Genomic DNA, 16,098 nt, shown 5'->3' on the forward strand with positions numbered 1-16,098 from the left:
TCTATGAACCAAAGGTGCACATGGACACACCCACGTAGCCTGTATGCCTGTATATATACTCCACTTTGCGATTTATTATTCAAAGGGTACAATATTAATCTGATGACTGCATGCTTTTACATCTTCATAGAACTGGGCCTGTATATAAAATCATCAGAAAATAAATAAAATAAAATAAAAAATCTCACACTTTTCAACAAGTTGTCTGACTTAGCATTAAAGAAGCTTGATTGGCTGGGTAGGAATTTAGGTGGGCTCCAACTGTGCTCCTGACCTTTACCTTAGCACCATATCCTTTTGTAGCATTGATTGTTTGATTAGTCATTAGCTGGCTTTAGTAGAAATGTCTTAACACCCCATATACAAAACAATACACAAAAATATATTCATTCATTGTGATAATATTTCGCTAATACTCCAGTACACATGCAACCATGCATACTCCGATTAGTGTAATGTTGCTATATCTGCCCATATCCAAAAACCTGTTGATATCCAAGTCTTTCAGAATGCTTTAAGTATGCGTGTTTCTCCTTCCTCTGTGCCCTTGTGTTAGTGTGTCTTAAGATAAAAGATGATGTGTCCCAAAATCACTTTTACAACTAAAGAAGTGCTTCGTAAGCTACAGCCTTGATTATCATACAGATCAGGAGGCACTATAAGTGTTAAATGTAAAGTATAATTCGCTGCTACTTATTCAAAGCAATAAAAGGAGTGTCCTTTCTATGCAAATGCCAATGGTTGGTCTTATTTTTTTATCGGGTCACAGGTTGGTTAAGAGCCGTTAACATTACTTTCTTTTTAAATACAAGACCATCCTTTTATTAGATCTTAAAGGTGAAGCATTTTAACATCTCAAAGTCATTGCCACATTAATTTTGAAACATTAGTATAATTACCATAAACAAACAAGACAATCACCGGGAAGACTGGCAGGTTCTGCCAGCCTTTATAATATACTGTCTGCCATTGGACTTGACTTTATTGGAAATCTGATGGATTACATAATTGCTTGATGGCACAAAACAGAAGCATAAGCGAGCACAATCCTTTCTCACAGTGGCAGTTGAGAGAGTGAATAAAAGATAACAGAGAAATTACTTTCTGTTTGCAGTTGACAGTGACAGAAGAAATTATTTGTGTATCCATTACAGTAAATCATACATGTAACACACTAACGTGTAAATAGTGTCCCTGAGAAAAACTGTATAAACAGTCTGAGTCCATGTACTAAGGAAGTGTATCCGAGCTTAGATTGATGTTACAGATGTTATTGGTAGGTTTTAACTTTAAATTCATTAATGAACCTACAGGATATGCTAAATATTTCTGCAGCTTCACATCTGCTACCTTTGCATTTGCATGTTAAAATACTACGATGCCTAAACACTACTAATCAAACATACTGTTCTCCCTGTCTCTGTGTCTACAGGTTCACTGGTCCCAACCTCCCCTCACCCATCATTAGCAGCAAAAACTGGCTTCGACTGCACTTTACCTCTGATGGCAACCACAAGTTGAGAGGTTTCAGCGCCCAGTACCAAGGTAAGACTGAGGGTACTTTTGATTTTTAAAAGGATGATCATTCAAAATTTACCACCATGACATGGAATTCTCAGCTGTCTTGTGTGCCAGTTTTTGTACAGATTGATCAGCAAATATCTGCCGGATTTCTATGATATTTTATCTAAATATTCTTGATTCCCACAAGAATCCATCCTAATACATACTACACAGTGATTCACTGAACTTTTCTCTCATCCCAAAATTAGTTTATCAGAATATAATTTCCACTTGTACCCAAGAATTATCATATGTATCACAATGTTGTCACTGGCAGCCCTGGCAGCACTGGTAATCCCTAGAAGATGAGCTCCACACTTTGGACACTCATGAGCTTTCCTCAGAAAAAAACAATATCTCTTGAGAGGCACAACCTCCAAGACAAAACCATCAATATATTATTAGGTCCAATAATGGAAGACTGTTGGTAGACTGACATTCATCTTGTTTATAGTGCAAATGAGCTTACATTTCCTTAAATGATCTGCCTTGTTTCAAGATTTTGCCAATTTCTAGACTGCACTGGCAGCGAAAGTGAAATTATTTCACTATTTTGACAGGATAATTGGGATTGCTTTCAAGAAAAACAAGATAAACAGACTTGTTTTTAGGGCACCACACAACTGCACAAACATGTGTAGAGGAGTACTCACGTACACACTGTCACATATGAAAACCTGCCTCTCCTTTGCATCCGTCTCCAATCCCATTATTCTTGGTGGTTCAGGGGTCAGCTTTGAGAAGGGATGAGCAGGGAGAAATGATTAGTTTTCCACAAAAAAGGTGATCTCTAAGGATCTCACCTTCCCCTGGAAAGTTCAGAGATGACATGAGAAGACAGAGATAAAAAAGAACAGAGAAGAATATGGAAAAGAAAAGGTGAAGAGCCTGTGGGTTTACAGGTTCAATGTTAGATAAATATGTTTAGGAGATCAGAGAGAATGAGAGACTAATATTTTAATTTGATTAAACACTGTCTCCATCTCCTCCAACCCCCCACCACTCATTCTCGTGGTGACAGTTCCCATGATTTCACAGCACGGCATGTTGGAGTGACGAAACAATATATTGTATATCGTCTTTGGCTGTTTGGCTATTTGATTTTCTTCAGTTTCCTCGATTTGACATTGCAGAGGAAATCCCACCCCACCAAACCCACACCAAACACACATAATAGCTTAGTTCCCTCACTAGAAACATCATAATATCTTTTTTCCCTCCTTTTTTTATTCAGGGAACAAATCTGACATATTGTGACATATAATAAACAGGCTTTGACACACAAGTCACATTAGCTTCAAATTACTATGCAGGATAAAAATCACTCTTGTGCAAAACAAGTAAAGTTTCATTGTCACGAAGCATCAAAGTAATTAAATAAGATGAGTGTGAAGGGGTGCACAGACAACGCTGATGGTGTTTTTGAAATTTATGAATAAATATGCATTTAAATGAGCCTCTTGCTTTGCTATGATGGCTTTCTTTTATTTAATTTTCTCTGCAATTATCATAACATTCAATAATATAAAATTTTTATTGTATAGAAATAAGTGGCTTTGTTTCTCATAGGCATTCTTATTAACAGATAATTATTTAATAATAATGTTATTCCTTATACCCTTTTTTACATGTTTGCAGTAAATGCACATAGTTCAGCTCTCTGCTTTTATGCAAACTAAATGTATAACCTTTATGGACTAACATTAAACATATGTAGGTTGTAGATTTATTTGAGACACTGCTGAAATGTGGGTGTCATGATTGCACTTTCTTCTGCCTTACATGTGTCTCTGCTCTGTTTTCCTCTACAGTGAAGAAGATGACTGAACTAAAGTCTCGAGGTGTCAAGATGTTGCCGAGCAAAGACAACCACCACAAGATATCAGTGTGTAAGTCACATCTTAATTGTCAACAGTGCTTTGCAAATAAAACGATCTGAAATTAATAATGTCAGTTATATTTATTTTAAGAAGTTTAATATAGCGGGCTGAGCTTTACCTGATACAGTGTGACAACATTCAAAATATCTCTAAGTTGACATCTTCATAAGAAAGCAAACAATGATTTTATGCTTAAGAAAAGTTTATATGGATGTCCTTAGTGTATCACTATTGCAACTTATTTTTTTCACAGCTGACTGACACCACTGGCTATACTGCTAGTCCAAAGTGCCGTTAAGGGTTTAAGCATTTTTGCTCATGGGTAAGCAGCAGATATAGCCGCAGGACCTTCAGGAAGTGCAGTTTTTTTTTCATTGCACAGAATTACTTAAACAAGTGACTCAAGACTCAGTACAAGAAACAACAACCCTGACACTGTGAATATGCTTGTGAAATCCACCAGTCTTAAAATGGAACAACTGCTGTCTGCATAACTTGTTCGTCTATGTATTGGATATGGCAGAGAGTCCCTTTTTAGCTTCCCACCTGTCTCAACTCTTGTTCAAAGTCATGTAAAAGTTTTTTTTTTTCCTACATCTTGGCCAAGTCGAGGAACAGGGGGAATGCTGACTGTTGTAAGAGGTAGAGGCACAAAGGACACACAGTCTGTGCTCGAGATGCAGTTCTAATAGCAAATGGATAGCAGTAATTGCATCGGTTTCTCCTTTCGCCATGGCAGTCTTCCTTGCCCTTGTTCACCCTCACCTTCTGTCTGGGTTCACTGTTCATTATCCCATCCAGCTTTATTTGAACATCTGTAACATTAACAACTTGGCAGCATGAGTCACCCGACTAGTGTCAGAGCGAGAAGGATTTCGAAGGGTTCAAGAACAACTTGTTGTACAAAAAAGTGCTGCATTAATGGTAATCCTGCCTTAAGGCCATTTACTATTCATTTTATTCACTTATACCTCCCACTTTTGCTTTCAGTCCTCGTTTCTCTCAGAAAATCACTTTTCTCTTCTTTTGTTTTGTTAACATTGCTTTAATGCTTTTTACTCCCTTTATACTCCCTTTATAGCTTTGTCCACTTTTCTCAGTATTCTTTTTTGATTTCACATTATTTGAATGTGGCACTTAATAAAAAGACAGGTACATCATGGAGCATCTTTTTCCAGGGAAAAATAATAAAGATTTAGATTTTTCCCCTTGACCTGTAAAATGAAGTAAAACGTTATTTAGTTACAACAGTATTTGGACCTCAACAGAAGATTAATAATGAAAGTTTCACTCTGCATCGTACAAAAAAATGTTGTTATTTGTTGTTGGTATTCCTTCTGCACATCTAAAGAAAAACCTATCCGATATCTGATAAGGAAAGACTGAGGTAAGGACAGTACCCCCTTCCCCAACAACTGAATTAAAAAGACTGGATCTCTGTCACCACATCACATCATTTTTTTGCTGCTCTAAACAAATACTGACTTTGCATCAAATTCTAAAAAAAAATCCAAACTTAAAATATTTGCGTCAATCAGCTGTTTTGTGAGAATAAGCCAGAATACAGTATCTCCTGTAGTTGTCAGTAAGCCTGACAGTCATAGTTGCATATTCCTGAGTTGGTCAGCATTGTCCTCCTCTTCTGTTTATTCAACAGTAAGTCTGATAGCCTCCTTTTTTTTTTTTTCTCCTTCCTTTTCTTTTCGTTACTTCTGCTGACACCAGTGAGCCTTGTTTTAAATTCATGGCTGTCTTGCCTCAAACTGGGCCCCTGGCCAATGAGCAGGTGTCACATTGCTTTGGCCCTGCAGACCTTTGACCCATCCCAGTCAGTCAGATGGGCTCTCCTGGTTGGCCAAGTTTATTTGACCCCTTCTGGCACTTTGACTTCTAATGTTTTGCACCCAGTGACATCATTGAATAGAGCACCACCAGGAATGTGCACTGGGAAAGATGTCCTTAAATGTTAGCAGGGAAACAGTCAAGGTGTATCCTGAATGAATTGATGCTTGCAATCCTAGTTCAGTGCAAATATTTGCCAATTCCGGTGAACATGAAAATGCAGGACGTGATCTGCACATTCTTGAGCGGCATGTTCATATGCATGAACATTTTCCTTAATGCAGAAAACATTTGACAGCGATGAGAATTACTAATGTTACTTCTGTTTAGACTGTTTTTCCCCTTAACAATCTGTAATTTCTTTTTCTATTTGTTTTTTTTCCTGTTAGTGTCTCAGATGGGTGTAGCGCAGGGACACAACATGTGTCCAGACCCGGGGATCCCAGATCGAGGAAAAAGAAAAGGCTCAGACTTCAGGTAAAAGCAAGTGAAGAATGATTTTAAAAGCAATGAGTCAGGTGGAGAGTGTAATTGAGAAGATGAAAAATTCCTGAACAAGAACATGATGATTGACACAATGTGAATGATAGAAATTATGTTTTAGTTAGAACAGATGGTTATCGGGGTTCAGACCTCACATGCCTTTCAGACAAGTGGTGATCCTATTAGGATATATTAGCTTGGTTTGAGCTTTACAGTATAAATGTAAAGGTGTTCAGTTTTCTAATTCATCGTCAAGGCTTAATTAAATTATGTAAGTGGTATGAGAGTGCTCTTTGACACTTTGCTGTTAAGATTTTGTTTTACATATAATGTTGAATTTCAGGTGTCTTGTGTGGAAATTGAATACTATCACAGTCTCTTTTATTTCTTTATTTGTTTTTTGAATGTTTTAAATTCATTGTTTTTATCAATAAGTCTACCTTCATTAGTGAATGAATGTCAGAAATACCACCATATTTCAATTGTGCCTTTTAAAAGTCAGCCCAACATTATCTCCCAGTTCACTCTGGAGTTTTAATCAGCAGTGAGCTGGGAGGGTATATAGGGAGACTGTTGGGTGCCATGACAGAACTATTGTCTGCATCTTGAAATGTGCTCTAGTATACACCGCATTACCCAATGTCATACCAATAAAGCCACTTCAGCCAAACCAAATAAAGAAATGTGTACAGTAAAATAAATGCCTCACAATTTGATCCACTGCACTTTAATAGGCTGTCTCTGTGGGATGGTGATATTACCGGTGGGATTATTGAGTTTTATTCCTGTCAGAGCTATTGTCTCTATCAGTGGTCAACTGTAACACAGACAAATGGGTACCATCTGTCTCCCACACTGCAGCACTTTTGGAAATCACAGCCGGGAACTATATATAATATATGTAATATATATATATTTTTTCCCCCAGGAAACATATTTTCTTGTTTCTTTTACCTCATCACAAATTGTGACTTTTTCAGGAGAGTTTGTGATGCTGATGTCTTTTTTGCTGTATGCAATTTAACTGCAGGCGAGGAGCCACGGTGCATTTCTCCTGCGACGAAGGTTATGAACTGCAGGGCTCAAAGAGCATCAGCTGTCTCAGGGTGACGGACAGCTATGTAGGCTGGAGTGACGATCGGCCCATCTGCAGAGGTAAGGGCTGACGTGTGGGTTGTTCATCTATGCTCATGTGTAATGGAGGTTGGTCCCAGTGTGACCTCCATTTATATATGTTCATACTCATGTGCCCTGATGTTGATGGGTTTGCCTGTCAGTGTGCTATCATTTTGTGTAGATGCCCAGTCCATTTTCTTCTTTTATTTATTTCATTGATTATGTATTTAACATTTTTTTTGTGTGACTGGCCTGACTTTGACCCTTGGACAGCATTCTTTTGCTTCCTGCTGTTTAGCCATGCTGGCATAGTGCTGCCCATCAGTCATGTCTTCTTCATTCTGACTATTTTGTGACAGGTAGGAAGAGCGGTCAGGCTCCCTGTACAGTGTTCCTGATGCTCATGTGCTTAGCCTCAGTGAACTGAATTAATCAAAGTAGATTTAATTCTTAACTTTTTCCTTTGGCAGTATAATTGGTTTGATTCATGGGCATCTGACTTGTGAAGTGTATTCATTGAACCAGGATGCATTAATATTTTACTTTTAACTCAGTGGTAGTATTCCCTTTGAGCATAAAAGTTCTAAATCCTAAACTCAATACCCAGAAATTCCAATTAGTAAGACATGTCCTGCATACTGGCCCTGACTTAAGCACTTTAGAACCCTCAACAGGGTCCAGAATTAGCACTCGCCAAATGTGAGTAAAAATCTGGGTTGGTAAATAGATGAAATAAAATAACAAATAAAATAATTGAGGTCAGCTGCTTTTAGCAGGTTGCTGAAACTCGTATTGCTACAACACATAAGTTGGTAGACTGTGTTTTGTTTTGCATCACCTCTGCACACAGGTGGCGGCATGCAACATATGACTATACACAATTCTTTGACCCTTGCTGTCCACTGTCACTACAATTGTCTATCTAGCTCAGCATTTACCATATACCGCATCCATGTTCCATCGAAGTGGCATTTCACACAAGAATGCAGGAGGATGCTGTAGTAACGTTACATTGTAACATTCTGTGACAGCGAACACAATAACTATTGTGCTTATTTTACCGCTTTACGGTTGACTAAAGCAGTTCAGCTAGTAGCATTCAACTCTTGTAGTATCTACTTTTCTGTGGCTGCTATTTTTTTCAAACAATGGGAGAGACTAGTACTAGTAAAATCCTTTGTAGTTTTATGGCTGGTAAATGTTTTCAGTTCACCAGCCACTGGATTTAAAACAAAGAGCTGGACCCTGCCTCTCCCACTACAAAAGAAAAAATGGAGTAATATTTGAAGGCATTGTTTGTTTGTTTGTTTTTTTGTTTCGGCAGTTTTCATTGTCAGTAGTAATCTTAAAGTCCTCTGTATAGACAGAGAAACTTGGTCAATGAATGTTGTCTCTGAAGTTTGCAATGATGTAATTGACACAAACCAAAAAAAGCAGCTATAATCAAGTTTAATTTCTAATAGCATTGTGTATAAACTGACAATAAATACGATGAATACAGACCGTCTGGAATACAAGTTGTTCCTTGGCTTTATAAGAAGTTTCAGCTCATTGTGTTAGCTGTCTGGCCTCTTGTACTGTTTCACCACCTTGCTTGCAATGATTTTGGCAGGACGCTGTTTTCAGTGAAAAGTTCCTAAAAACGTGCTGTACTACCTACTCAGCACCACATGGCAGACAGATACATTTAGCAACTAGCTGCCCCAAGGTGGTGAAAAAAAAAAAAAAAATTGTTGCTGGTTTAAATTGGCAGGTGTGGTGTTGATTGATTATTTGTTTCATTGATTCGACAGCACTAAATGCTTTGTCATTACTCCAAAAGGGCCCTTTAATTACAAAGTGCTGAGTGATAACTCTCAAAATTTGTAGTTGTAATTAAGCCAAACAATTCTGCAGTGATTCTGGGATTGAGATGTTGATCACATTCACAAAGTCAGCATATGCATTAACAGAACAGCTCATATTGAATTGTCTTTCAGGTTAGTTTGTCAGTGGCAGCATCTGTCCTAACCTTGAGCTATTTGTAATCTTTTATTCAAATAAGCCAATTTTTCATTCACATTAACCTTCAACGCCAGTAGGAAGATCTTTGTCAGCCATTTTGTTTCCCCATTAGGACTTTTGACCACCCTAATCCCTGACAGATTTGTCTAATGTAATCACCTGCAGCTTTTTATCCACTTTAACATCACCTATAGGGTATCGTTGTTACTCCACTTCAGTTAATGTGTTCTCCAAAATCCAGCTTTCCACATGCACCCCTGTTCTTTCTTTTGTCTGGGACTGATCCAATTGTACCAAAATTCAATTATAGCACTAAGGAGAGTGGGTCATCAGGGGTTTGCAAGGATTATATGGGTGGAGGGATTGATAGTGCTGTATTTCATTGAAGCTACTGTCAGTCACCTGCATTTCAGAAAACACCAAACACAGCAATGAAAGAGTTGTACAGACACTTTTGTCTTCTTTGAGCTAAAGAAAAAGATGCAAAATAAGTGATTAAGACTTTTTGAGTGCAGGCTACAGGATATCACATCAGTTGATTTAATGTTTTATGTAAAGAAACATTCAATATGGACATAACATCCACAATAATGTCACCGAAATTGCTTTTGAGAATATCTCATTTTATCATCCTCACTTAACCTTTGCTACTGTGCCTTTGTTCTGCCACAATGAAGATTAAACATCATCCAGGAATAATTGAAGATCCGTATCCTGAATTAGCATTAGTCATCATTAAATTGAACGGTGCTATCATTAGCACAGGAAAAAAAAAAAATCATCTATGGCCACAAATTCATTTTTCTGAAATGAAATTCACAGCTCCCTTTTTGTTCACACTCTTTCTGGTCGCACGAAGCTGCCACAGTTCTTCTTCGTCATGGACTTTTATTGCTATCTGGCCTGCTGCACTTTCCATGTCTATCACCGAACACACAGAGTGGATTGTATCAAGCACAATGATCCCCATGATTAAAAAAGAAGAAAAAAAAAATTAGGAAGGGATATGATGGCTTCAGTGGACTTCCTCACTGCTGTATTATTTTCATTAAGGTCACCCTCACTGTCAGCACAACTCAAATTAAATACTTTATTCTCCCCTTAACTTCGCCAAAGTTCTTTTTACATTTTAATAGGGGTGATTTTTGTAGGAGAGGGGTGGAGCATGGAGCCACTGAGCGGGGCTTAAACACCCGAAGGACCTCTCTTCGACGTAACTCATTAAAATCTGAGTAACTCATTCGGACCCTTTCATATACTTTTAGGTTATCCCCATATATGTACACACGTACACACTCACTTCCCTTAAAGTACTCATTAGGAATTCTGCTTTAATTTGGAGGGGTGTTTAACATTTCTGCCATGCAGACACCCTCGGGCCTTGATGGAAAAGTCACATTGTCCTTTAAAGCTTAGTTTGCCTACTGCTCACCTACTTTTTTTTTTCAATAAGAATACCACACTGCAGCACAATTTGTGTGTGTGTGTTGTTTTTTTTAACCCCATGATAAAGTTTCTATACATACGCTCAAACTTGGGCCCAACCCAATTGCAGATGATCGTAAAGACAGTGTAATGAGGTCTGCTTTGTTTTATTGTTGTAATAAATTAGCCTGACAATATCGCCCCAGTATATCTTAGACCTATGGAAAAACTGTTTGATTTATAGATTTGATTGTCATTACTAGATAAATAAATAAATTGGCAAGTCAAGTGTTCAAAGGGTGCACAGCAGCTGAATTTGTTAAAATGGCTCTTTGGATTAGAATGATGGTTTAAAAGGACAAGTTGTCATTGCTAAGCACTTGTGATGTTTGGTTACAGGATAAACAAATGCATTTTTCAGTGTTACACAGGCAGTTTTGCTCATTAGGAGGTTTCTCGGTATGCTGTCCACGTCCTCTTGGTAAAGTTTGAGTTGAGAGTTTTGAACCCTCTCACCTACCTACCTACCTACAGGTTTTGTGAACAGAATACTGAAAAACAAATCTATTATACATGATGCACAAAGCAAGAAAACAATTGTAGTATAAGTAATAAGAAACATTAACAGGTGAAGGCTGAGGGATAACTAGGCACAGCTAACAGTCAAACAGCAGTATCATGATTGTGGACAGGGTCTGGGCCATTTGTGGTTTAAAAAATAGACAGCGTGTTTAATTAACATTTTTCCTCTTTCTGTGTCTTCCCTTGCAGCACCAATGTGTGGAGGTCAGTTGAGAGGGCCGAGTGGCGTCATCACATCTCCAAACTACCCCGTCCAGTATGACAACAATGCTAACTGCACTTGGGTCATCACAGCCACAGACACATCTAAGGTAAAAAGTCAATAAACATGGGATTTAAGCAACAGCGCAGTGCTGATTTAACTTTGCTGCTGTAATTGCTTGTTTCCAGCGGTGTGTGTTAAGTGCCGTGTTTAGCTGCTAGCCAACTGAAAAGTTGTTGGCTGGGGTGTTTGCACCTGTTTGGGAGGAACTCCAGAGGAAGCTCTCCTCTAACACACATGACTCATTTTGCACTCACACCATGTGACAGAAGCTCTTACATAGAAAAATGTACTCGATAAGGAAAATGAAAGAGGGGAGAAAGAACGCTGGAACTGAGCCAATAGAAGACAAAGAGAGTTGTTAGACACACCTGTGGTGAGGGAGCTGAAGAAAAGAGTAGAAACGGACAGAAGAGTAATGGAGAGGTTTTGAGAGCATGCTCAAAGGATATCATGAAAGTGCCATAGCCACTCTGTTCAGACCATTGACTTTGGAGTTCTGTTCAAGGCCACCCAGCTGCTTTCCTGCCAAATATCCTTCTCTGAAGTCAAACAAAATGGTTTTTACAAATCTGTTCTCCTGTTGCACTGCACTGAACGAAGGAGAGGCTATGTGAGGTGAGAAGCAACACAGAGGGAGTAGTCAGCTACAATGTGCACCCACCCAACCCCACCCTTTGCATGCATGCGCTCAACTCAAACGCACGTAGAGACCCTTTAGTATACCCAGCGGGCAGCCCACTGAAACAGACAGCGATACTTTGGGCTGTCTCCCGCTCCATGTCTGGTTCAGATGAAGATGGAGTGAGGCTGTTCTTTCTGTTTAGAGATGTAATGGGCTTCTATTCCTGCCTGTGCGCATAGGCCCAGCCAGAGGAGATGTTAGGTCAGGCAAGAGACTGAGGCGGAACCGCAAAGGGAGGTGGGTAGGACATGACACAGCTCTTCCAGACCTAAATGCAACCTTGTGACATGATGACTAATGTGGGTTCTTGTCTAGTGCTGCTCCTTCATAATGCCCTAAGGGTATTGAACGCAGCTGTTTTTAGTTGACAGTCTTTTAGGTGTTTATCTGTCAGAATAAGGGACACACGGGGTTCTGTTCTGAAACAACTCAAATGTCAGACACACCTTCACACAATGCAAACCATATATAGTATATATGGTTGGCATGCTTCTATCCTTATTTGTCATTCCTCCCACCTCTGTGCCTCACCTGTTGGCTGGGAGATGAGTTTGTGGTATGAAACTCTATTTATCGAGTGATCTGACCTATTTTGCCTACACATCATCCATCTCTCTCCACCTTGGCAATTTTCATTAAGCACTGGGTTTAACATAGGACAGAATGCAATTTGCATTTATATAAGCTTTTTCATTAGGCCTAGCCCTCTCAGTACTCTGAAAACATTAGGAATTTGGAGGAAATCAGTGGCAGCCAATTTAAAATAGGAGACAAAGTCCTTGCCTTGCTTATTATTTCTATATATTTTAGTCTCCCATCCTATCCTACTTTTTTGTCTATATTTATCAGCATTTTAAACTATCATAATCAAACCTTATTTGTTTGTCTGCCTTTATTCGAGTTGCCCCTTGCTTCCTTCAGTTAGGCTACACTTATTGTTTTTCTTACCTTGCTCCACTTTGTCTCCCAGACTCCCACATGCAGCATAGAAATGAGATGAAATGAAAAAGAATAAATCCAATACATATTATTTTCAAAACTTTTGCGTCACCTTTACAGTGCATACATTCACCTTGTGGACGACCTCAAGGCGCCACATCTCCAGATGCATTTAAAGTCATTGCAAGTCTGGCTAAACAGACCATGAAAGCATCTGCAACCTGCTGATTTGATGAGAAAAGAGTAGGGGTCGTGCAGACCGCCTGGCAGGCAGTCAGATATTTGTAAACACAGTCACATATACACCCACAAACCTGTGTGGCCATACCAAACTAATAATTTACACAGTATAAGAGATGTGATTGGATGCATGAATGTATCTGAGTATTTACAAGAAAATCATTGATAATAAAGGAAAGATGTTTGACATGCACTATACAGAGCTGCTCCATTTTGTGTGAATGGACGTTTGCCAGGCATATATTCAAAAGCGTGTGATAGATGAATGATGGATGGACAAAGAGATGGAAAGTCACAGATGGAAAGGGGTCTCTCCTCTGCACCCAGTGTCAGGAGCACTCAAGCATCTGTCGTTTATGGTTGTCTTGGCGATGTCCCCTCTGCTGTCTAGGTGATCAAGCTGACATTTGAGGATTTTGACCTGGAGCGAGGCTATGACACCCTGACGGTTGGAGACGGCGATGTGGTGGGAGACCAGAAGACCATCTTCCATGTGTGAGTGACTCTTTTGACCTCTATCTTTTTGCCTTTAATCTTCCCTCTGTTCTCTAACTTCTTCTGGCTTTTACTCCCCGCCATCATCTCCAGCAGCCCTTTTACATTTTTGCTACTCATGTTCCATGTAAATCATATTCCGTGTTTTGCTTTCTCTTTCCTTTTCACCTTTCTTCTTTTTTTGGCACACATGCCACTTCTCCTCCTCCACTTCCCTGCAGCCAGCAGCACTCATCTCTTTCCCTTTTACCCTCCAGCCCTTTCCTCTGTCTTGTACTATTTCTCTTTCATTTCATCATCACCTGATGCAGCAGTGCATGAAAAATAGATGCCGCACCACATTGTCAATCATCACTCTTTTCAGTGTTAAAAACAAGATCACAGCCATGCGGTGCAAGCTTTTGGAAATGCATATTGATACACCCTAATGGAGTTTGCACTAGCAGATGCTCCATAACAATTCACAGGATGTTGTTATTAATTGTGCTGAAATTTACCACCTTAATAAAGTTTTTATAGATCCATTTTTATGCAAGGCTGCCTCGCCTGGTTGGGAAATGGTAGGAGGTGGGAGATAAATGAGGGAGAGGTTTGTGGAGGAGGAGTTGGTTGATAAGGGGAAGATCTTCCTCACTTTAATATTTTTGTGTACTTCCTTACTTACCTACTTGCATAAACACTGGAAATCACCTAATGTGTTAATTTAAGGACTCTCTCCGCCATTACCGACTTCTTTATGATATGAAAGTAAGCAGTCTGTCATGGAGATTGGATGCACTCAAACAAGCTAGAACAATTTAGGACCAGAGAATATACTGCAGCTATCAGCACAGTTTATCTTAGGACTATATTTTTGTGAATCATCGGAGCAGGCAAGCCCGTGCAGCATGTTGGGAATTATTTTTTTCGTAACTTTAAGGTCAGAGGCATGTAACCCCACTGCAGCACAGTCATAAATGTGGTGGTTAATAGGTAGTGAGTCACAACCAATCATATCCGCTCTTCCCCTTGAAAGACATTGCACAGACAGCTTGAAAATAGAAGAGAGCAACTCGGTGTGAATCTGCCACAATCGCTTCTCCCTAGAGCGAAAAAGGATGTCTATGACATAATTGCCATCAGCTGATAGACTGCATCAAACAGGTGTTAGACAGTGATTAGCATGCACATAAATTACAACTCACGGACCAATTTTGTTAAGTTGGATGTTAGATGACTGATCACAGACTTGTGTTTGTAGAAATTAAAGTAGCATGAAGGAAAGCGAAAACACAAATGTTGGTGGTTATTCAGCTTAATGAAATTCTGTTGGTCAAGTAAACTCAATAAATTACTAAAGGGCTGCAAGAAAGGACAAAAACATGGACCCAACTTATCCAGCCACAACTTCCTTACTACACCCACCAGCGTCCATGTGCTGTCACTAAAATTAGAACCCTTAATCACTTACTCTACAGCTACACACTTCCTAATTAGAGCTGGGTGAAATTACTATTCAAATAGGATTAAATTACTTCTCTGGCATTGACTGATCTTGCCTTCATTTTCCTCTTTCTTATCCGCCAACTGTTTTGAATAAAAGGGGTTAGAATAAAAAAAAATTGAATTGCCTGCAACAGTTTTAGAGCACTTTTCTTTGATGAGATAAGTCAGATAGTTTAATATAAAACTTGAGGTGTTGTTTGTGGAATTTGTAATGCAGTTTTTTAATGAGGCAGTTAAAACAGGGCCTTTGGCCATTTAAGTGACACCAAATGCCCTGCAGTAAGTGCAAACACTGCTTATAATAAATGAAACAACCGTTCCAGGTTTCACAGTTGGCACACCTTGCAGTCATGCAATATGTGTCATACAATATATAGCACAAATGTATACTTTACATTTATCAAGTCAATATTTGAAGACCTTTTTGTTTAAAATCACACTTCTCTGTTCTCTTTCTGTAGCCTGTCTGGTACCACAACTCCAGACCTTGTGGTTAGCACCAGTCACCAGATGTGGCTCAATTTCAAAACAGATGACACCAGTGGCTCCCTGGGCTTCAAGGTGTCCTATGAAGGTAAGGATGCTTCAAACACTCTGGTCTGGTCTGTCAGTCAGTGGGATGTGCTGGCTTCCTAGCTGCATTTTAAAAAGTAACAGTTTCTTCTAACTTCACATAGAATTAAATGTCTTTTTTGTCACTTGCCCTTGTGCATTGTGACTCACAGCTCAAAGCTGACATTATAGCCCCTAACAGAACATAGTTTGCTTCATTATTGTCCTTCCCTGCATTTATCACCATGTTGTAGTTAAACATAGAAAAACATAGGGGGTCAGATATGCTGCATCTGTCTCATTTAATGCTTTTGTAATGAAGCTTAACAGCTAGATTAAAAAGCCCTTAAATTAAACACAAATAGATCATGTACCAAGGATTCAGTCTAGTCTATTAGTGAATGAAGCCTGGAATTGCTGGTTCCATTGCAACGGTGCACAAATAATACTTTCAGATATTTTTTTGTCACGTTTGATACCTTGTGTGCTAATGAGGAATGACAATAAAGGGACTTATTTTGGTAAAATAAATTGTCATCATCAAT

The 16,098-nt window shown here is 39.0% G+C and overlaps 1 protein-coding gene across 1 annotated transcript in view; it reads left to right on the forward strand.

Moving 5' to 3' along the window:
* Positions 1-16,098, forward strand: part of csmd2 (CUB and Sushi multiple domains 2) — a 216,642-nt gene that overhangs the window by 97,159 nt on the left and 103,385 nt on the right. Inside the window, exons 6-12 of the mRNA XM_019275463.2 lie at positions 1,433-1,545; positions 3,375-3,452; positions 5,675-5,762; positions 6,799-6,923; positions 11,085-11,206; positions 13,413-13,516; positions 15,463-15,575. Of these exons, the coding sequence (XP_019131008.1) occupies positions 1,433-1,545; positions 3,375-3,452; positions 5,675-5,762; positions 6,799-6,923; positions 11,085-11,206; positions 13,413-13,516; positions 15,463-15,575 (743 nt within the window). The remainder of the gene's footprint in view (positions 1-1,432; positions 1,546-3,374; positions 3,453-5,674; positions 5,763-6,798; positions 6,924-11,084; positions 11,207-13,412; positions 13,517-15,462; positions 15,576-16,098) is intronic.

This window comes from Larimichthys crocea, chromosome XIII, assembly GCF_000972845.2.
Source record: "Larimichthys crocea isolate SSNF chromosome XIII, L_crocea_2.0, whole genome shotgun sequence".
Lineage (NCBI taxonomy): Eukaryota > Metazoa > Chordata > Actinopteri > Sciaenidae > Larimichthys > Larimichthys crocea.